The sequence below is a fragment of the Chaetura pelagica genome, unplaced genomic scaffold (genome assembly GCF_000747805.2).
Source record: "Chaetura pelagica isolate M959 unplaced genomic scaffold, ChaPel_1.0 scaffold85, whole genome shotgun sequence".
Classification (NCBI taxonomy): domain Eukaryota; kingdom Metazoa; phylum Chordata; class Aves; order Apodiformes; family Apodidae; genus Chaetura; species Chaetura pelagica.
This window is the reverse complement of record NW_009953505.1, coordinates 250,269-274,173: the sequence shown is the minus strand read 5'-3', so window position 1 is coordinate 274,173 and position 23,905 is coordinate 250,269. Positions and strand designations below refer to the sequence as shown.

Genomic DNA, 23,905 nt, shown 5'->3' with positions numbered 1-23,905 from the left:
GGTTCAGGCAAAGACAGCAAACAGGATTCCTTCTGGCCCAAGGCACAGCAAGGGGGAAAGCTGCATTGTGAGTTCTCCCCTCTACAAGAACACACCAAAGGATCACATTGCAGCTCTGCTCTCTGGGAAGCCTGCATGACAAAAATATGCCTATCGCTTCTTGATTTCATTTATCAGATACAGTGGTCACAGGTAACATCTGCAGTCAAGCGAAGGCATAGTCCAAATACCTTTTTGATAGCAATTTTATAAAATAAATTCCAACCTTCTTGATAGTAATTCTGGCCTTGAGAGTCATTGTTCTCCTAGGGTGAGGGGAAGGCCAAATAAACTATTTTTCCAGCTGGACCACTTCTCTAATTATGTTGATTACACAGTCACACAAACGCTTGTACAAAAAAAACACAGAAGACTGGGTATTTTCTTATATGGTCCAATAAATACTCTACAAACATGCAATTAATATGAAAAAAAAAGACAGTCTTCTAGATGTTGCTGAACTCCTCTTGAGTTACCTCCTGACTTTATGTTGACAGTAGCTGGGACATGAAACGGACTCTGATTTAGGGAAGAAAGATGGTTCTGAACATCATTCATTTTGAACACCATCATATTTTCTATAGCAGTTACTCCAACCATTCAAGATCTAAAATACAGCAGAAAACCATACACTGCTGCTGCCTACATCCTCTCCTGCAATACTTTCCAAGGCTAACAGGCAAAAGCCTCAACAAGATAGTATTACATGTTTAAAAGGGACATGTTATGTAATGAAAACCCATATTTTTCTCCAGAAGAAACAAAAGAAAAACAGAAGCAAAAAAGATTCTATAAACTCAAATAAATTTAATAAATTAGCATCTTCCACAAAAACTTAAAGAATCACCTTAATTAACCATCTAGAAGGTAAACACTAACACAGATCCCAAAGAGAAACGTATGACCATACTGTCAGTAAATTTCACTTCAAGCATCTACTTAAGGTTGATAATATTTGAAAAGTTCCTATTTCTCTCCACAGCCTTCATAAAGTGAGTCTAGACTGGAAAAAATGTAGATGACTACAGTGTACAAGCAATAATCAGGCAAATTTCACTTATATAGACAAAACCATAGGCTTCTCACAGTCTGGGCTCTGAAACAAATTCCAGGAGGATGAAAAGATAGCAGAAAGGTAGTGAGGCCAAAGATGCTCTACTAAGCTCTCCAACACTAGTCCATACATGTCCAAAGATTTCCAGGAGCAATTTAAAGCAAAAAGTGATGAAGCAGAAACTATGAATCCCTGCACTTTGAAGCACAACTGTTTTTAAATGTTGCACATTTCGGTTTTTTCTAGCAAGCCCTCCCGGTGTCTAGTCTTCCGTGCTGCCTGTCTCAACATCTTTCCTAGTCTATATAATGCTTTCTGACCAGAAATGAGTATAGCAAGTATTCAAAACGGGGGGGTCACCAAAAGATTATGAAGGCATGCTATTTTTTCAGTAATTTTCACAATGATCTCTGTAACTTAGCTTGACTACCAGTGGACAGTAAGCTGATGGTATTAAAAAAAAACACCAAACAAAAACCAAAAAAAAGAAAAAAAAACCCATTCAAACCCATTCCAATCAGTATTTTCCTATCTTGAAGAATACATCTTACCAAAAAGATTACTTTTTTCTGCAATTAATATCTAACATGTAGCCTACTGTATCTGGAGTAGAAGGAAGTTAAAAGGGGGAGGAAATAATAAATAAATAAAGTGAAAATAATTCTTATACAAAATAAAATAATTCCATGCTGATTTACTCCTTCTTTAATAGAAAGCGTGTTTTTCCAAATGACTAGTCTAATGCACAAATACAGGAAGTTTTTCCAAAGATGTTAACAACACTGTATAACGTACCCTGATTGCTCAATAGGATATGTACAGGCCATCATTAAGAAAAATCAAATCAGCTTTGAGGTGCTTTTTAATTAATTTAAAACAGCAAAAAGGGAAAGCAACACGAAGATATAAACAACAACAAAACACACGCAACAAACAAACAAAATTCAGTCCTAATTGCAATGAAAAGAAGTCCTCTTATTTGTAGTGTTGCTCCCTAATCTGTAGTCATATGCTTCCAGACTGTCCCCTTGCAGACAGGTTGCTACCAAAGAGATTAATCCAAATGCCAAAATTTGTATGAGTGGTGAAGAGCACTGAAAGCTGTTACCAAGTATATCAAAACACCATTTACACTATTTTTTTCATGTGAAGAGAGTGTTCATTTGAAACAAAATGCCAGGTGTACGCTCTACAGTCCCAGGGTGCTAGTATCTGTGGTTTTATTATTTCTCCCCTTTATAAATAGAGTAATAAGCAGCACCTGTGGATAGAAGGCTGCTTATTCTTGTGATGGAATCTGTAACCCATTTCACACTATAAAGAAAAGGTTAACTCTGCTCAAGAACATGCTGTGTCCTTCAGTATCTGATTTTATGTACCATTCCATGGATAGCTGGTTTTAATAGTTCATTTATTTTTCTTCCAGTGCAGCTTTTGAAACTGAATATTTTGATGCTTTCCCTGGAAGCAGATAGCATCAGACCCCTTGTGTGAGAGCAAACACAGAACCACAACAAGAACATCCATTTAATACAAAAGAAATCCTCAACAATGAGATACTCTCTGAAGCATGACTATTACGAGATACAAAGAGACAGATGCTAGAAAAAAAAATAGCCATCAAGCATAGCAGACAACTATCCACTTCAGAATCTTTGTACTATTCCCTGAAGTATTTAATACTGGTCAGGAATTCAAAGTAACCACACACATCTCACTGACCCACAAAACTAGAGAGAAAAGCTTTGGGACCACTCATCACTTACCAACAAACCATAAAAACTTGGGTAAATAGCAAGGAATGTAACACATAAGAGACCTTTTTCAGTTTGGATTTTGTAAACTTTCAGAAATAATCAGAGAGTTACATTCAAGATCACATAACACTCATGAGAACACATCTGATGCCTCAAATTGATGAGGGACCTCAAGGAAGAGGAAATCAGTAGCATGAACCAATTCATCTGTTTTTGTGTCAACACAGCATAATCCTATAAAAGGAAAAGGAATTAGTATTTTATAATGTCTCCTACTACATTTACAGTTGTTATGAAGTTTAGTAAATATTTAAAATGACAGGAAACATAAAGAATGCATGAATCTCTAAATTAAAAAACCAAAACACCACTTATTTAACAGAAGCAATATAATTCAGCAATAGCAAAAGGAAAATATTTTAACTAAGTTCCCTTCATAGAGATACAAATATTCACATGAAATTAAGTTATATAATCTCTATTGTTCGTCATAAATCACTGGGAAATAAAGGTCCTTATTTTATATTCCCTGGTGGCTTGTTACTAAAGTCACTGGGAAAGCAGTGGGGATGAAACTGACTTTTTATGCTGTTGGTATGCTTCTTGTAAAACCCCAGAGTCAGAGCTGTTTGGTTGGGAATTTTTTAATGCATCATTTACCAACAGCATAATTAAATTAACAACACCATGAAATGACAGGTATCAAACAAAACACAGTATATTGTAAAAATGGATTCTTACAAGTTACTTTTCCCTTTATTTCTTTTTTAAGAGAAAATGATTGGTGCATAACCTCTGTTTTTTCTAACACTACTACTCATTTTTTTAGAACCAGGAAAATAAAAGACAAGGATAAAAAAAACTTACTTATAATAAACACCACATTATTACTACTTCTAAGAATAATAGCTGCAAAGCTTTACTCAGCAGATTATTTATTTATGTGATACACGGTTTTATTTAACCTTACACTTCGGTGTTTTTCCCAGTGATACTCTTCATAATATCTCATTTCATTAACTTATTCTAAAGAAAACAAAAATTAATTTCTTTTGGTTCTTTATGCAAGAAGGACAGAAGGTGTGCTCAGCACCTCTCAATCTACTTCCTTGACCACTGGAAGCAATTTATAAATTCAGTAGGCAAGCACTCCAACACACCTGTGTTCACAAAAACAAAAAAACAATTTTACTGATGAAGAATTTAATGGGCATCAGATGAGAAATAAATTGCTGATATATACACATTCAAATCTAATTCATGCGCTCATACGCATGCTCATAAATTAATAATATAAAACTCAAAGCAGGGAAACAAGACCACTAGCTGGTAATTAGAAATAAATCTGTCATTCGACATTCCTATACATCCAGTATTTGCTTATGTAATAATTTTTTTTAATGTTACGCACTTCATGACTTAAATAAAATTTTTAATGATAGATTAAATGTATCCATAGTCTCAACAGTGAGTTGCTGTTTTTCTCCAAGCCCTCCAAAAATGTCAAAAAGAACAATTATTTTTTTTTTTTAACTTTTACAGGTTTTCTCTTTTTATGCAGAAGGAAAAAAAAATTCTAAATACCTGTGTGCCCTGTCTTGAGATTTGCAGTCCATTGAGAACTTTATTTAAAAACACCACTAATCTACAAATTGGCTGGCTTGAAGTCTTTCTAGTGGAGGCATCCAAGTGTATGCATAATGTTCCATTCCTCAGAAATAGGCAAAAAATGTTCTGAAGATTTATAGTTAAATCACAAGTTTATCAGGCAGAAACCTCTTGTTGCTAGCAATCTGTTCAGCATCTAGCACAGCACACTGGTCCTCACAGAAGACTCTGGATTCTAGGATGGCATGCATAAAACTGTAGTAAGAGAACTGGAGGATAAAAAACAACTAACTTTGACAAAGGTGACACCTTCTATATTGCTTTTTTGTTTTCTTTTCTTTTCAAGCTTCTGAGCCCTTGCGTCAATGACACATACCATAAGATACAATTAATAGATTCATTCACCAGAGAAGGTAGTGATAGCACAAGGGGTAAAGGTTTTAAATTGAAAGAGGGGAGATTTAGGTTAGACATCAGGAAGAAACTCTTCACCATGAGGGTATTAAGGTGCTGGAACAGGTTGCCCACAGAGGTTGCAGAAGCCCCTTCCGTGGAGCTGTTTAAGGCCAGGTTGGATGATGCTTTGTGCAGCCTGCTCTAGCATGAGGTGTACAAAAAGCTGAAAATTAATGGGTTGCAGGGGAAAAATGTCAGGAGAACCTGTCTTTTGTTTCTAAATAAAACCAGACACCATCTTTAAGTCTGTACACTGCATCAAATTCTACCAACAGACAGACACAACTTTTTTAAAACAGAAAAATAAGTTTGCTGAGTTTTCTTACTCAAATGTCACTACCATGACAACTGTGTCCTCCATGGTCCCTGCATGAACATTTAGCTTGAAGAATAAATTAAATGGGGCTATTTGAAACTCAGCAAAAAGCTGGATATAAATGATTTCCCATCAAGAGCAGATTCTCCACACTGTGAACTTTATTGCCATTTTGTTTACAATAATTTGATTATTTAATTTTACTAAAATCACAGCCACTTGTAAAATATTTTTTTCTGTCAGACTGAAATCTCACTCAAGTCTCTGACTGCACAGTGATCCAACAGGTCAGTATACAACCCATGCACTCCCACTGAAATCACACTGAAATCAACAAAAAAAGTATCTATCTGACTGGTCTTTGTTCACTTAAGTAACGGTTTCTCCTCTTTTACTCTAATGGCCTTCCTGCGAGATACAGAGTAAAATACTACATGGAAAGATGAAATTATAAACCACAGAAAGGCCCGAAACTTCCAAAAGTAAAAAAAGGAATGACTCCTTTAGCATAAAGTAAAAATCATGTAAAGGTTTAGGTAATAACTGTACCATATAAAATGTTATGTTTTGCCACTTCAAAATATTTATATAAACAGAAACAGTGGAAGACCAAATCTGTGGTTGTTTACTCATAGGAATAAGAAGACTTTATGTAAACCTCTTCCTGGATTAATAAATTAGCTCAAATCTGAGTCAGAAAATCCTTTTCCTCACCTCCTTAAGTATTACTAAGAGGAAGGAAAACAAGGACAGACATAGTCATTGGATGGATCTGAGCTAGTTAAACTTTCACAATATTTAAAACACCCCCCTAGCGTGGTTAATCCTTACTTCACTCTATTCATTATTAATTTCCAAGGAAGAAAAAAAGTAGTTTCATTGCTCATGAGGGTTTTTTTTTTTTAATGCTTGTACAAGAACACACTTACAACTTAACAAAGATACATGTCAATAGAAATATAAATGTAAGCATACTGCAGATTCATCTGTATGGAAAGAAAGAGAACAAGAATACCAGAACAGAGGACATATCTGACAAATCTGATCCATAATGCATTCTGCAAGAGTTTCTAAAGGGTGATTAACCTTGATTTCTCACCTAAATACTTATTTATCATATTATTGGATTATTAGTATACATTCACTGGGCAACACTCAGTATTTCATTAAATCTAATACTGATCCACATTTCCACTATAAACTCTTTGTCTACAGTTTACTTTATTACTCTGCCCTGTGACTAATATGACCAGATGGGGGAATAGAAAGGTACAGCAGGATTCAAAGGTTATTTTGGGGTGGGGAGTGGGGAAGGAGATTGTGACAAAACAGTTTTTAAATTGATGCAAAAGTACTCTGCACATTTCTGCCTATGCAGAACCAAGTTATTCTTATTAAATACTTCACATTTACTACACAAATTAAAAAAAAATAATTAAAAAATCTAAAAAGCACTTCAAAAAGAGTAGGAAAAAAAGTACTATTTTATACAAGAAAGGGGCCCAATGCAACATGATTGACAGCAGACTTACCAGTCGTCTCCTCTCCTCTTCAACAGCAATCAGGAGCCGAGCAAACTCTTTCAGGGACTGGGCTGAAAGGAAAACAAAGAAAAAGAACATCCTGGTCACCATTACATTTTAAGACCAAATCAGCCTGTTATCTGGATGGAAGTTGTAGTGATAAGGTATTATTCTTATATAGTGTGTCACTGAAATCAGCAGTCATTAAAGGAGGCACAGACCAAACTGAGCAGCAGGTCATGAGCTGGTAAAAAACAAAGGAAAAGAACCTGTGTCTTAAGATTTTTGTGTACTTAAAAATTTTTACAAGCTGATTTTCCTGAAGTGTGCAAATATCAGTCTCAAACAAAAAATTCTTCAAATTTACTTTAGCAGACAAAGCAGAAACTGCCAAAAAAAATTCTTCTGTTTCTCCTCTTTAAGTGCAGCAACAAATATTTCCAAGAATTATGAAAAATATTAACATTAAAATTTGAAAGTCAGTATTTTAGAAGAAATGCATTACTTATGCCAACAGGTTTAGCAGCTCTTTGGCTTTATGTTTTGCAAGGACAAGCTCTAAGGTGATGAGAACAAATAACTGATTTCTAAGCAAGCTTTGAATTTTGTTAAAATTGTGAATGAGTCTTTGCTCAAAACTGCCAAAGAAAAATATTAAGCCATGTAAGGGGGAAAGAAAGGGAAAAGTATTAAAAAAAAATCCTAACGCTTTATTCTTATTTAAGCAAGTGGTGCAAATCTCTCAAGAAAAATCTGTCTTTCCATTTATGCTACTTTCTCAAGGGCATATGGGTTGTTCAGAATTCAGCATCACTGTTCCACACATAAAAATGCCAGAAAATAATCATATGGAAAGAGCTAAAGTAGCCTATTTTGCTTTCTCCTGATGCATCTAGCAGTAATTGCTGCCAATGACAGGATGCTAAATTTTGTGGTTTAAAGTTCTGCTCTCAGAATGCAGATTCATAAATGGTACGACTTCTCACAATTAACTTTGGGCAGCCTGAATAATCTTCTAAATAGGAAAAAGCCCAAGAAACTAAACCCTGTACAATTTCTCGAAATAACAGTCTTCAAAGTCCTCACTGTAAACCAACATATGCAGGTATGCTAACAGAACTCTGGTCCTCTTAGCTATTTTTCCATCTTTCTAAGTGTTTTTACAAAGTGTCACTTTCCAATAATATGGCTTCATCCCCCTCAACTTCCCTGAAAGTTTCAAGGAAATAAGTACATGTTCTAATATCTTCTAGAAGGCAATCAGCAGCATCTAACTTACATTATTTTATTTCTTAAGCTTCACACTGATATCACCCAAAGCATAACAAGAAACAATCTTTGCCTGCAGAAGACAGGACACAGCCAGTTCATCCCGTACACATGTGGCAGAGTGATTTTTTTTACCCATCATTTAAAAAAAATTAATCTTCTCAAATAAGCTGGATAAACATATTGTTTGAATATTATTACCTATTCAGGAATTAGGACATACTTCAGAAAAACATCTGACTTTCCAGAACAGCCAGCAAGAGAAATTGTTTCCAGATTATTTTCGTGAAGTAACTGGTCATTTTTAACTGCAGGATGATGTTGCGTTACTGCAGTCACATGTTAAAACAACATCCCCCTTCCTTTTTTTGCTTTGATTCATCTTCCTAATTTCAAGGCAGAATGAAAGGATTATTTGGTTTCAAAATCCAAACTTTTGCTTAGGATTTAAATAAAACCAGGACAGAGAACAAACTGTAAAATTTTGTTCTCTAAGTATTTTCTAATACGTCCCCTATTCAGTGCCTCAGCTAAAGACTGAGAAACTGCCCCTGTCTTAGCTTTTGCCTCCCCTTCTGGGAGAATTATAAAGTTTCACTAAGCACAGAGAACTTACATTCTTCAGCAGCACTAAGACAAACAATTCCTCTGATACGTTCCTTGCAGAGACAGTTTTGCATCAGTACTGACTATGCCTCCACTGTTCACTGCCCAACACTCAGACCCATCCTTTTTGTGCAGGTCAATGCCCATGAAGCCATGGAGCATCCTTTCCCAGCCTGGAAGGTAGACAGCGAGAACATGTACTTCGTGTGATTAGAACAGTCATGAAGAATGCACACCCAGTACGCAGAAAGAGCTTAGCATTATGTGTATCTCTGGTGACCCCACTGGCTCTTCTGCCCTTGCAAGGGCACCACTTATGTCAAATAAGGAATTACCACTGCCAGCTCTCCTACAATACCAAGTTATCCAAAGCCCCATCCAGCCTGGCCTTGAGCGCTTCCAGGGACGGGACATCCACAACTTCCCTGGGCAACCCATTCCAACGTCTCATCAGTCTCGAAATTTACACTCTTTCAGTTTGAAACATTTTCCTCGTTCTACCACTACAAGTTCTTGCAAAAAGCCCCTCCCTAGCCTTCCTGTAGGCCCTCTCCAGGTACTGGAAGGTCTCCCCAGAGTCTTCTGCAGGCTGAACCACCCCAAGTCTCTCAGCCTGTCTTCACAGGAGAGGTGTTCCAGCTCTGATCATCTTTGTTAGCCTCTTCTGGACTTGCTCCAACAGCTTCATATCCTTCTTATGTCAGGAGCCCAAGAACTGGAGACAGTACTCAGGTGGGTTCTCACAAAAGCAGCGTAAAGAGGGAGAACCACCTTCCTTGGCCTGCTGGCCAAGCTGCTTTTGATGCAGCCCAGGATACAGTTGGCCTTCCAGGCAGCTAGTCATTGCCAGCTCATGTTGAGCTTTTCATCAACAAACATCCCCAATCTCTTTCTCCTCAGGGCTGCTCTCAATCCATTCTCCACCCAATTTATATGTGTGTGGGATTACCCTGACCCACGTGCAGGACCTTCCACTTGGCCTTGTAGAATTTAATGTGGTTTACACAGGCCCACCTCTCAAGCTTGCCAAGGTCACTTTGGCTGGCCTTCCTTCCCTCCAGTGCGTTGACCACACCTCGCGTTTGCTGTCATCATCAAACTTGCTGAGGATACACTTAATCCCATTGCCCACGTCACCTACAAAGGTGTTAAGCAGAGTTGTCCCAATATGAAGCCCTGTGGATTGCCACTTGTCCCTGATCTCCACTTGGACATGAAGTTGTTGACAGACAAGTTTTTTGACCACAACCTTCCAGCTAATCCCTTATCCATCACATGGTCCATCCAACAAGTCCAATTCAGAGTCAAGGATGCTGTGCACAACAGTGTCAAATGCTTTTCATGAGTCTAGATAGATTGCCAGTTGCTGTTCCCTTGTCTGCTGATGCTGTGACTCCATGGTAAAAGGCTACCAAATTTGTTAGGCATACTTTGCCCTTGGTGAAGACATGCTAGCTGTCACCCATTATTTCCTTAATTTCCATGTGCCTTTGCACAATTTTCAGGAGGACCTGCCTAACCTGGAGACTGTGCTGGGCAGATAGAAGGATGCACAGCGCAGAGCTCCCCATGGGGAGTTGGGTCTCCCTGGGACAGCTGGTCCATGGGACCAGGACACCCCACAGAGCTGGGCAGGGGTGATGCTCCCCTCCACAACCAGGCCCACCAGGCCCCTCTCAGGATTTCAGTACCTACTCAAGGCACAGGTTACATGCACCAGATTGTGGATTCCCAGCTCTCGACAGGAAACAAATGGATATTTCAGCCATAATAATCTGAGGTGCTCTTGCATATTTAAAACCAAAAGATTTAAAAATCAAAACCATTTGTGTCAGACACAGCCCACTGCCCACAGCCCACTGCAGGAAGCCCGGAAATTACACACAGGCCTCACAACCTTTTCTTACTAACACTGCAACATTTTTATTTTGCTTCCTCTGCTCTTTTTAATCAGAAAAGACACAGAAGAATTACAGTGAACTCTGTAAATACAAAAGGGGGTGGAAGGAGGAAGGGTTAAGATTTTACAAGATGGAAATGTCATGGGAATGTGCTGATAAGAAATACATTCTGAAAACATACCAATAATGTAAAGTACAAAATGTGACCTAACATATTAAACATGAAGGTATTTTAAAATATTTTCAAAAAGCCCTTCTGTTTTTGCTGCATCATTTTAAGTAAAACAAAGTGCTACCTTCATATATTCTAAGTCATTAGGAGATACTACCTTACAAAATCCACATAGTTTTACAGTCTGCTTTTTATTTAAGGGCTATTCAAAGGACTTGGCATCATGATGGAAATGATGTCTCTGAAAAGCAACACCTAACATGTAAAAACAATTGTATATGTTCCCGGCAGAACACTTGCTGTCTCATGAAAACAGGTTCCCAGCTGTCTTCTCTGGAGTGTGTTCCAAATCCAGTAATAATCTGCTGCAAAATTTCTCTTGTTCAGGAGAAATAAGGAAAAAAAAAAACAACACACAACAAAAAACCTCACACCAAAAAAAGCCAAAAAGAAACCCTCTTTATTAGTAAATTGTCTTTTAATTAATATGCTTCATAAGGAAGCAAACTAACAGTATCAACAGCTTAAACCTTAATGTTGTACATCAACAATGTCCTTTTTCTTTTCCTTTTTTGTTTTTGCAAAAAGGTGCATATGTTTCACTTGCATTTTTATTCCTGTAATTTCAAATGTACTGTACAGCTTCACAAACAGATACACTTGCATAATCAAAAGGGAAATGAAGCTTGGTGTAGGACTAAGTGAATGAGGGAGGAATGGAAAAGGGTAAAAATTTATCTGAATTTATAGAATGTATTATTAAAATATGCCTAATTTATGATCTAGAACTCTGGTTTACTGCATTAAAATCAACCCCTTGGTTCACAGGAAAAAAACCCACATGTACTTAATAAACTTTATAAAGTTATTGTTATATACTTATAACAAAATCTATCACCTTAAAACAATATGCTATGGACACTATTGAAGCTACTGTATCAACAATTAGCTTACTAGTAGTGTTAGCAATGGATTGCTAAATGTTACATACCTTAAGTATGATGTCATCTATATTTAAAGAAAAAATTAAAGTAACCTGCATGAAACCTAGTAGTTTTATATGACCAATACTGAATTCAAAGACAATGCCAAGTCTGGAAGGCACTGTTCAAGCTGAGATAGAAAGGTACCGTGGAAGACAGAATAAAAATAAATACTCTTTTCTGTGAAATGTTGATTTAAGATACACTAACACATATAGTCACAAGCAAACTATATTTATATAATATAATAAAATATTCTGAAGTACACTAAAAAACACTTTATAGTATTCTAAGCAGGTATCACCACTATCTTCAGATATGTGAATCACAGCACGGAAAAAAAAAAATATACACATAGAAATTTGATCTTACAACATCTTACTTATAAGAGGCAAACATGTGCAAGCCCGTCAGATACTTCCTTATAACTTCCAGAACTGATGGGAGGAAATGCCAGGACTGTGCTGTACATTGCTTCCAACACATTTTGGCCAAAAGGTCAGTCAAGTATATCCTCTCTCCAGAACTGGTCATATTGAGTATATAGATGTGCTATAGCAGTCACTGAAATCAAGCTTGAGCACAAACTTCAGCTCAGATATCCAAGGAAGTTCTTCCTAGTAAGTAATACATTACTGATTCAGAATTCAAGATGGATCTAAGACCCATAAAGAAACTTCCTCAGGTTCAAGACCTGCTTACTAGACTTCAGTGGCAAAGCAGAATAAATGTAAGCTCCATAACTTCTGGAAGGACTGGGAGAACAAACTCTCTTTTCCAATTTTAACATTAAAGTAAAGATATTATTTAATAGTTACTAATTCAAATACTTATTTCCAGAGCTCTTAATGATTAGCATTAGTTGCAGCCACAATTGCTATTTCAAGCAGTTTTTCAAGAAACCACAACGTAAAAAAAACAAAATTCCACCTTTCTTTCTATAGCTTTAAGCCATACCGAAAAAATATAGAAGAAAAGGAAAAAGGGAAAATGAGGACAAGAGGAGCAACAGATAGTTTCCTGATCAGACAGAAAAATTGCAGATTTCATACTAACACTGACAGGCCACGACAGGTTATCTGGAATAAGGAGACCATAACCTACTTTCTCAGTACTTTCACAGAATCATGGAATCACAGGATTGCTGGACTTGGAAGGGACTTCTAGAGATCATTTAGTCCAACTCTCACACTGAAGTAGGATAACCTAGAGCACTTTACACAGGACTGTATCCAGGTGGGTTTTGAGTATCTCCAGAGATGGAGACTCCACAACCTCTCTCGGCAACCTATTGCAGGGCTCTGTCACTCTCACTGTAAAGTTTTTCCTCATATTTAAATGTAACTTCCTTTGTTCCAACTTGTACCCATTGCCCCTAACAAGAATTGTGGTTGGTAACGAAACTGGATGTATCAAAATGTCACCACTATGACAAGTTCCCAACATGCCAAAATGTAAATCCAAAGATGGAACATCTTGAAATAAAGCCCCCAGAGCCTCCCATTTTCTTTATCTTTCAATATGATGGCTATGAATTAAAACATAGCCTTGCCTTAGTCAACACAGAATTCCTTTCCCTATTGTCACAACATGGACTGCCTTGTTAGCAATTCTTTTCTTCCTTTTTTCTACTGAATTAAGTCTGTAAGACATTAGAAGTATACAATTATCTACAACTTACGTACAGCTTTAAATGCAATTACGGTTTAGCCCAAAGGGAACAAGCTACAGGATCAGCACTTTAGTCTGCAAACTGAAATAAAGAATAAATTGTGAAATGCATACATAATTCATACCCAATGCTGACTGGGCTTGAGCACCACTCTAATATAATTCTTAAAACAGTAGTGCAAAACAACTGCAACATATTCCTACAGAAAACACTATTTTTTTAACAGATGTTCAGAAAAGCTATATTTCAACTATTACATGTCTGCTACATCTTCCTGATTATTACTCATGTTTTCATTTTTCATTGGCTGTTTCTATTTCCTCTACCACTGCTACTCAACATCCTTCTCTCACTTAACAATTGGCAAAATTTTTGGAAAAACTTCAGTTTGGAAGACTGATATAATAAATAGTATACACTGGGAAAGCAGAAGAGAAGACAAAAGAAAGGGAGAGGAGAGTACGATTTGAAACCATTGCTTTTCTTACCAATTTCATTCTCTTCTGGGGTTTGTTCCCAAGATACTAGAGAAAACAGAGTAACTGCTTTCTTTTGTTCAGTTTTAAGTTAATATTGCTTAGGTATTTATGCAAATTCCAGTTAGTATGCTAACAGCACATCAGGTGCACTTTAATTTGGAGATGAGTATTGGTGTCAAAAGACAAATTAAGTCAGAAGATTCCATTATGGAAAAAGAAGATAGAATAACAAAATAATGGTTCATCTCTTCACGGGGTTTCAGTGTCATCTAAATTTGGAAAATTAACATTGTATACGCTGTCTTATCCTCCACTTGGTTTCTCTTACTTCTCTAATCTGGATATCAGATTTTATGGATCTGTAATAAGGACTTCACGCTTTCCTTTAGTCTGTGTTTACATTTACCACAAGCTTTGCAAGAACAGGGGGGAAAAAATGGAGCTATTTGTACCTTCCTATAATACAAGGAAATACACTTTTGATAGTTAAAGACACAGGCTGAAGCAAAGATTCCACTGTACAGGTTTTTAAATTACATGGAAATACCCTGTCAGACACTCTCAGATTGTCAGGGAATTCTGCCAGCAGACAGTGGTTTAAATTCACAGCCCTAATAACCACAAATTTCCTTGAAGAATTTCATTATGGGAAAGTACACAAAGGTAGATGCAACTCTGTCTAGTCTGTATTTCTTGTGATAGAATCAAAACATACTCAGAGCAAACAAAGTGAAGCAATTTCATACTCAATAAATGAACACTCATATCATCTGCTCCATAATTAATCTGGTAAGTAAACTCTACAAGGACTTAACCAATGCTTTTTTATAAATTTATACCATGATCTTGCAGATTTTGAAGCAAATTACAACTAAATCAGACATGGAACTTAGATTAACTAAAAATTAAAAAAAATTTAAAAAATCAACTAATTTCAAGGATGGTTTAACCTGACTTAACACAGACACACCCTTAGGAAAAAATAAATAGGGACTATTGCTGTAAGAGATAGACCATCCCAGGGAATACAACTGATTTTGTTTACTGTGGCAATTCCCCCTTGAACTGTCAGGAAAGGTATTAGCCATTTCTTTTCAATTCCTGAAAATAAGTGTGCTACCTTACAAAAATATATCCAAATTTGCCAAACAAATCCATTATCATACTTTTACTTCCTGACGTGTAAGAGACAAAGAGATCAAAAATGCCTGGTTTAAAACTTCTGCAAAGAAACTATACAAATGAGAAAGCAAGAAAAAGGACAAAATTAATACTTTTACGCCCAAATGGACTACATAATATCATCTCATCTTCCACGACATACTGGCAAGCAGAGAACTTTATCACAGCACAACTACTGGAATCCATATAACTAAAAGTAAGCTAACAAAATCCAAGCCTTTTCCCTACTTCATTTGACCTAAGGACTGTAAAGTCACAGTAAGTGTGGCAGCATGTTGTTCTATAATTGGGAGCACACCACCTCTTTATGGCATTAGGACAGAGAGATGGCTGGGGGAAGAAGGGTTCCCAATTTCCCATGAAGACAAAATCAGAAATTAAATTATCACAGATTCAGGAACAGGCTCCCTGATTGACCTCCCCTGCTTTACAGCATTCAATCCTTATATGTTTTTTAGGGAGTGTTCCCCATGAACAGATGTTTAAAGCCCTTCCATTGCTGGCTGTATACTAAGCACAAATATTTCCCCTGACCAGTCTTCTGGGTTTTGTCACACTATAAAGGCAAGACCAGCAGAAGAGGCCGGCCAGTTCCACAGCAATGATGGAAACTCCAGTCTGAGAACAATACATGTGCCTCAAAGTGCAGACTAATATATGAACCATATAAGGCAACAAATCAAGATCTAAGCTTAATCAAAGTCCAAAGCTTTGCAATGTGTGTTTGCATGTACAGTATAATACATACATACCATATTAGGCAGCTGGAATTTTAACTGAAGAGTATCAAATATAGCAAGGTATTTTATGAAGGTTTTTTCCCTAAACATGTGTAAAGCATAAAATGTAGGGCTGCCATCAGAAGTAAAAATCCTTTCCCCAATACAGTTTTTTGAAACAAACCTTTGTCAGCTCAACTATCTAAATCCAGTTACAAACAGTAACCATACTCAAGAATTCCTTGCTATAAAAAGTAGTTATTGTGTCACAGATATTTAAACAAATACACATAAACCTTGTACAGAAGTTAAAACAATGCTTTGAGCCACAATATTTACACTTTCCACTTCACTCCTTTTCAACAAAAGTCTCCCCAAAAAGCTACAAATGTTTATACACAACCCAAGATGACTCATAGGAAAGTCAGGTTATCTAGAATTTCCAGATTCACTGTCAGCACTTGTCAAACACACTTGGTGACATGCAATGTCATCTCCTTAAGGTCTCACCTTAAGACATGCAATGTTACACAATTTAAAGAAAACCAGTTACTTGACTTAGTATCAGTAAATTGTCATGCTCTACTCAGGCAGAATCTCACAAAGCAAATGCAGGCAGAAAAATTCTAAATGGATCAAACAAAAGTAAAAAATCAAACCAAACAAAAAAAAAACCAACACTCCAAACAATTATTCAAATACCACCACCATCACACCTTTAACATTTTCTTAAACAAAGAGCTTCAGTACATCTACCTCGTGGTAGTGTTCTACTCCCATTATAAATGCAGCAACTATTTTAAAAAATACATAATTCAATTTAGAAATATATCTACTGCAGCATGAATTCTTCAACACAGCAATTCTTCTGTACAATGCCAGTATATTTGTGATAGAAAATCTATCTAATTTCTATCTGTGATAGAAAATTTCTATTCTAAACTTTTAGTCTATAGCACCTCTCCCAAAATGTGGCATCATGAAGCAATAACAGAAGCATTTTAAATCACCTAAGCAATCTCTTAATTTTTTTTCAGAAACATGGGAATGAATGGATCCTCCCAGATAGTCACTTGGTCTCACAAAGCACTGTATCAAAAACTTTCCATGAATTAATAAATAACTTTTCTTGTCTCTCCCCTTCCTTCTACACTTCTATGAAGGAGTGGAGGCTTTTGTGATCAGCCACAAAAAATCTGTTTTCACCAGGTTCTCACAGAATAAAATATAAGGGTTTTAGATAAGTGGTCATTAAGGATCTCTATTCCTCTACCAAATAAGGTTTAGAATTATTCTATCTGCCAAAGAGAAATCAGCCTCTTTTTACACCTGATAGAGCCACATGCATGGCAGTCCTGGGGCTGGGCTCTGTAACTGCACAGCTCACCAGGGTGTGGGGAACAATATTCAATACATTATCTTCTTGCCTATCAGGTATGAAGTCATCCTAAAGTGCTTCTGGAGGCCTACTTTGAAACCCTAACAGCTTGAATTGGTCCTCTTTGAAACTAACAGCCTAACTTCCTACACTATATAAATCCATTTAATCCAATTAATCTTTAACTAAATTAACTTTGCCTTGAAATAGATCAGAATTCTCCAGAGTTGACTGACAGGCACAGCCTGCCAGAGGAAGAACTGCTTTAAAAATTATGGAATATTCAGAAATATAAAAGATCGAAAGTGGATTTTGGTTAAATCAGAAAATCTTTCAATCTCCTCCCGTTTTCCTTTGTGCTCATTTCCCCAAATCCCACTAGAAAGAATCCTGATATAAACTGATTATTAATACAGATCTTGCATTCTAAGAAATCAATTGTTACATTTTTTTGAACAGCTGAGTAATAGCACAATGTGGGAAAAAAACACAGGACCACAGATTGACCTGCAGAAGTAATATTCAATCCTAGCATTCCATAAACAAAGAGATTAGAATTATGACTACTTTTCTCACTTGCCAATCCCTGATTCTTCACATCCATACTTTAAATGAAGGGAAAAAAACCCAGATATCTCAGTCTTTCCAGCTGTACAAACCTTGTTTGTATGTGGCTTTTTGTGAGTAAAGACAGGGTAAGTAAAAGGAAAATCGACATGCTCAGGATTCAGCTGAGAATCACTAATACTGTTATTCTGATTTGTAGAACTTAGTGCACTTATTACCTGAATGATGAAGCACTTCAATTAGGAAAAATATCACCAAGGACTTCAACAAATATTAGGTTTGCAATAATTGCAGGTTTTTTAACTGAGGCCTACGAAGGGATCAAGGACTTCCTGTGCTTAGAACTCTAAACTCTATGAAGGCTTCGGATTTCAGAAAGTACAAATCATTCATCTTACTTGCTCAAAGCTGAAGATTAGTATCTTCAAATTGAGTTAATCAAACCACTAACTGTTTTTGAAAACGAGTGGCTGTTGCTCAAGAGGGATACTAACTTGACAACTCTGAAGTGAAATGCCTGTTTACTAGAAGTGTATTACACACAGCCATGGTACTACCAGTTATTTTCAAACCAGTTCTAGTTCTCAGACTGTCTCCCCATGAACATTCATACTTCCACTGGGATGCCCAACTCTAGGAATAAGAAAACTAAGTGATGAAGGAGGGAAGGAGAGGTGTGTTGAAGGCACAGAATGATGACAATGAAGTAGAACACATCTTCAAGAGTCCAGGATTTCAGACTATTAATGAGGAACACAACAGATACTTCATCTTCACCTGTGAGTGGTATGGACCGGTCTACTTGTCTACTGAGCTGTTTGCATCAAATATTGATTCATTTAATCTCCTTAGCAGAATGCACCAGGACAACCAAAGACACTGCTGTCCCTTACCTGAGTCAACCTCTTTCTGTCAACAGCATGAGCTCCAAGGCAAGCAGCAGTATGAGACAGGACGGTTGCAGTCCGATATATTAAAATGATCTAGCATGAATTTTAGACTCCCTTAGCACACCAGGATGCAAACTGCAGTGACTCAGGAGATCTGCTTCACAGCCAGCTATTCCTGCTACAGAAGGGTAGGACAGACAGGAAGGGCAAGTAACTGCATCAGCCACCTCAATCTAATTTTTTTCATTTGAATATTCCTGTATGGGATTCTAGCACTAGCATAAAATCACTAATTTCTTGGAGTCAATAAACAATAGTGTCCCGCAAATGGGTGGCACTTATTTAAATACTCAACAGGGATAAAAAACCCCATAATGGTGGGAACAGATTTAACAAGTGTTAAACAAATAATTCAGGCATTTCACACCCTGATTATGCTGAGTTCCTCCCACAATTTGTTACTGTTTAACTTTTGTAGATAAAAATAATCCAACAGAAGTACCAAATAACCCTGTCCCATGATTCTCATCTTGTAAGTTGCTTTGAAGGTCACCTAAGAAGTTCAGTTGAAAAAGAATTCTCTCAACAGAAATAAAAAGAGCTGGTAAATCTAGGCAGGTAAATATGGTGGGAAAACAGCATAGAATCTTTCTATGCAAATTCACTCTCAGTCACCAATATCTTTCTATGCTAATTCAGGACTCAGCCCTTCCCTGCCCATTAAAAAAAAAAAAAAAAAAGCCTTGTGTAAATACACTTTAATATGTTCCACAAGGTCAAACAACTCAAGCACCAAGGAAGTTACTAGGATGATGCCTACACTAAAAAATTCCACCCTCAAGGTGGTAGGAAGATCCTCCTCTTTCCTTGGTTTGGATAAGGCACCAGTAGACCTGAGCCACTGAAATTCAATTTAGATTTATTTGGTAATTCCATTCAGAAACCCAATTATGTAATGGAAACTGAGCGCAAAGTATGTAGAGTATTAGTCCTACAAAGAACTTTCTTGAACATCAAAGCTGATCCTAAGTGATTAAGGATGTCCTGTAGGATAACCAAGTGATTTAGACCACAGGTGGCTCAATGGTATTTAATAAATAATTCCAAAACACCCATGCAAATTCAAGAAGCCATTGTACACCACAAACAGAAGACATAATGTGGTTTGAAATTGTGAGTAGCCTGATAGCTGTCTTCTGAAGGTCCTGATTTAGACTCTGAGTGGCTCCAAAAGAGATTCTTCACTTGGAGACTGTTATGTCCAGAGATTGATTTGCCAAGATTTGCCTTTTACCTCCACATATTTCAAGCAGGCATAAAGCTCCTAGTTTGTTTGGTTTTTTTCATTTTAATAAAGCACTGCATGAGCAGTTTGTACTATAAAAAAAACCAAACAACACAACAGAATTTAGTACCACTTAATATAAATTAACCTTTCACATCTTTATAAGACATGGAGGAAGGGTTTTTGGTTTTTTTCTGGTTTTTATGCAGTTTTATAGACAAATTTCCCAAGGCAAAGCTATTTGCTGTGTTGAATGACAGGATGCTTGTCCTCTGACAAGCTCTCCAAGAGGGCACAGCAGCTGCTAACTCAAAAGCAATGTGCATGTGGATGCCCAGAACAACTGAAAAATAAGACTCAGTTTGTGGCATTGTTGCTCCACTGAAATGAGAGCCTTAACAACACAGCAGTGCACTCTAACAAACATCTGCTAATAAAGGTTTTTTTCTTTTTCTTTTTTTTTCTTTAAGTTCTTCTTCCCAGTTGATTTTTCAAAGTTCAACTTGAAGCTAAAAGATGGGCAGAATATAATTTCCTGGTATGAGCTAACAGTTCTGTAGATGTAGTTGCTAGCAATTTTAATAATCCCATGAACAATTAACTTAAGATGTGAGTCAGCAAAGATCACATGAGCCACAACTGTTCAGCAAGAAGAGAATTTAGTTCCCATATGGAAATACATCACATTTTAGAATATCTGGCCTATTCCTTATAGCTTAATTAATAATGATTTCATGGTTTCTTATCTTCCTATTACATTCCTAGATCAAGCATCTGATGCTACCTAAAACATCTGCCATAATACAATTGTCTTCAGGAAAAAAAATTCAAAACCAGCAATGACAGAGTAAAATACACGTCTTTCAGTGTTTTTTTCCTAAATAGCATACACTAATAAAAACAGATACTAACGTAAAATGCCAGAATATGAGAATGTATTTATCTGCCTTGATCATGGTCTTACACTGCTGATACTAAATCTCACTGATCTGTAACTAGCCATAATACAAAATAGACAAGAACTTGTTGAAGAAACAAGACAGAGTTTGAAAAAAACAGGAGAAAATTCTTATTTTCATCTTATAAGCCACAATCCAGATAACAAAAGCAAAACAGAAGAGGATAAGAGAACAGGGAGATTCCTGCAAGAACAATCAGGTGACACCAGCTGGATGTACTAGCACTAGAGGAACTTGGCAAACCTACTCTTTGCAATACATATGCCCGCACTGTGTATACTGAGGAAAAATACACTTGTTCATTAAAAATATAGTATTTGCACCTATCCCATCTGTGTAACATAGTGTGCTACCTGTAAGGTCTGAAACAGGTTAAAATCATTAATCTACTTTGCACAAAACTCTCACAGGGTGTAACAAATGACTGACCTCCTTTACATTCATTCAATGTAATTTTATAGTATTTAATCTTTTTGCAAAATATTAAATGCAAACGGGGCTCAGAGTACCTGCACAGAGGCGACATATCTGAAAGAATGAATGGCAAAGATTTGTAAATTCTTGGCTTTTTCAGATGGAAGAGAAAGCACAGTTGTTAGTAAAATGGCGGAAGAAGCGTCCTCTCCTTAGAGTAAGAGTAATCACAGAATCATTCTGGGTGGAAAAGACCTTTATAACCAACAAGTCCAACCATGACCTAACTTTACCAACCACTAACCTAACCCTAACAAGTCCAGCACTTAAACCATGCTACTAAGCACAACATCTATATGTCTTTTAAACAACTCCAGGGATGGTGATTCAGTCACCTCCCTGGGCAGACTGTTTGTTTCACTGAAGAAGTTTCTTCTAATATCTAAACTAAAGCTCTCCTAGAGCAACTTGAGATCTTTTCCTCTTGTCCCATCATTTGTTAATTAGAAGAAGAGACCAGTCCCCACCTCACCACAACCTCCTTTCAGGTAGTTGTAAGAAAGTGATGAGGTGAGTGACCTCAGCCTCCTCTTCTCCAGGCTAAACAACCCCAGTTCCCTCAGATGCTCCTTGTAAGACTTGTACTCCAGATGGTTCACCAGCTTTCTTGACCTTCTCTGGACTTGCTCCAGCATCTCAATGTCTTTCTTGTAGTGAGGAGCCCAAAACTGAACACAGTACTCAAGGTGTGACCTCACAAGTGCCAAGTAACAGTGGGACAATCAATTCTCTAGTCCTGCTGGCTACACTATTTCTGGTACAAGCCCAGATGCTGTTGGCTTTCTGGGCCACCTGGACACACTGCTGGCTCATATTCAATGCACAAATACAGGTTGGGTGGAGAATGGATTGTTAACAGCCCTGAGGAGAATGACTTAGGGGTGATGGTGGATGAGAAGCTCAGGATGGGCTGGCAATGTGAGGTTGCAGCCCAGAAAGCCAACCGTGTCCTGGGCTGTATTAAAAGAAGCGTGGCCAGCAGGTCAAGGATGGTGCTTTCCTCCCTTCTTTACTTGGCTCTTTTGAGAACCTATCTGAAGTACTGTATCCTGTTCTGGAGCCCCCAACATAAGGACAGGCAGTTGCTGGAGTGGGTTCAGAGGAGGGCCACAAAGATGATCAGTCTGAAGAAGACACGCTGAGATAGTTGGTGTTGTTCAGCATGGAGAAGAGAGGGCTCCCAAGAGATCTCATAGCAGCCTTACAGTACCTGAAGGAGGCCTACAGAAAAGCTGGGGAGAGGCTTTCTACAAGAATTTGTAGTGAGAGGACAAGGGGTAATGGATTGAAAGTTGAAGAGGGGAGATTTACATTAGACATTAGGGGAAAATTCTTTGTGTGAGAGTGGTGAGACTGGAACAGGTTGCTCAGGGAACTGTGGCTGCCCCATCCCTGGAAGTATTTAAGGTTGGATGGGGCTCTGAGAAACCTGATCTACTGGGAGATGTCCTTGCCAATGCAGGGTACGTGGATTTAGATGATCTTTAAGGTCCCTTCCAACACAAACATTTTATGATTCTATGATTCAGCCAGCTGTCAACCAACACTCCCAGGCTCTTTTCCTCTGGGCAACTTTCCAGCCACTCTTCCCCAAGCCTGAAGTGTTGCCTGGGGTTGTTGTGGCCCAAGTGCAGCTCCAAACACTTGGTGTTGTTGAATCTCATACAACTGGCCTGGGCCCATCAATCCAGCCTGTCCAGGTCCTGCTGTAGAGTCCTCCTACCTTCAGGTAGATCAACATTTCTATCTAACTTTGTGTAATCTGCAAACTTACTGAGGGTGCATCCCTTGTCCAGATCACTGTTAAAGACATTAAACAAGATGGGCCTAACACTGAGCCCTGGGGAACATCACTTCTGGCTGTCCACCAGCTGGACTTAGCTCCATTCACCACAACTCTTTGGTCCTAATTCTCTAGACAGCTTTTTACCTGGTGAAGTGTACACTGGTCTAAGCCATATCAGGCAGTTCTCCAGGAGAATGCTGTGGGAAACAGTGTTGAAAGCTTCACCAAGGTCCAGGTAGACAACATCCACAGCTTTTTCCTCATAGTATTCCCTTCTTTACTAAGCCTTCTTAGTACTAAAAATTCACTGTCATTTATTGTGCTGTTTTTGCTTTAAAGATGCCACTTTCAGAATAACTTCTCAATTGCACAAAAAAATCACAGCTTGGCTGAATCACATGCAACTGGAGCTAATATCCATAGCTGAATATCAATTAGTATGGCCCTATCAAATCTTACGGCCCTTGTGTTGCTGCAGATCACATGCTGCCACATGCATTTCAAAACAGAGGAAGAGACAAGACTGGCAATTGTTGCTAGCTGTTTAATGAGAAAAGCCATCAAAGCAGGAGATTGCTGTTTCCCAAAACAAACTTGCTGGCAAATCTCTCAACATCTGAAATTTTTTTTTATAGCTCAAATCCTTTGATGTTTATAGTTTTAAAAAAGAAGTTGTACATTATTTGTTTAGAGTTGGGTCATGGTTGTACTTAATGATCCTAAAGGTCTTTTCCAACTAGAACCACTCCGTGATTCTGTGAACAAGCTGGTCTGCTGTTGAAGAGAGTCAACCCACGCACAATGTCTGACACAAAACTGCTCATGGTGTA

The 23,905-nt window shown here is 37.5% G+C and overlaps 1 protein-coding gene across 1 annotated transcript in view; it reads right to left on the bottom strand.

Annotated features, from left to right (window-relative positions):
- ARHGAP42 (Rho GTPase activating protein 42) overlaps positions 1–23,905 on the bottom strand; it is a 116,589-nt gene that overhangs the window by 88,530 nt on the left and 4,154 nt on the right. Inside the window, exon 3 of the mRNA XM_009999413.1 lies at positions 6,763–6,824. Within this exon, the coding sequence (XP_009997715.1) occupies positions 6,763–6,824 (62 nt within the window). The remainder of the gene's footprint in view (positions 1–6,762; positions 6,825–23,905) is intronic.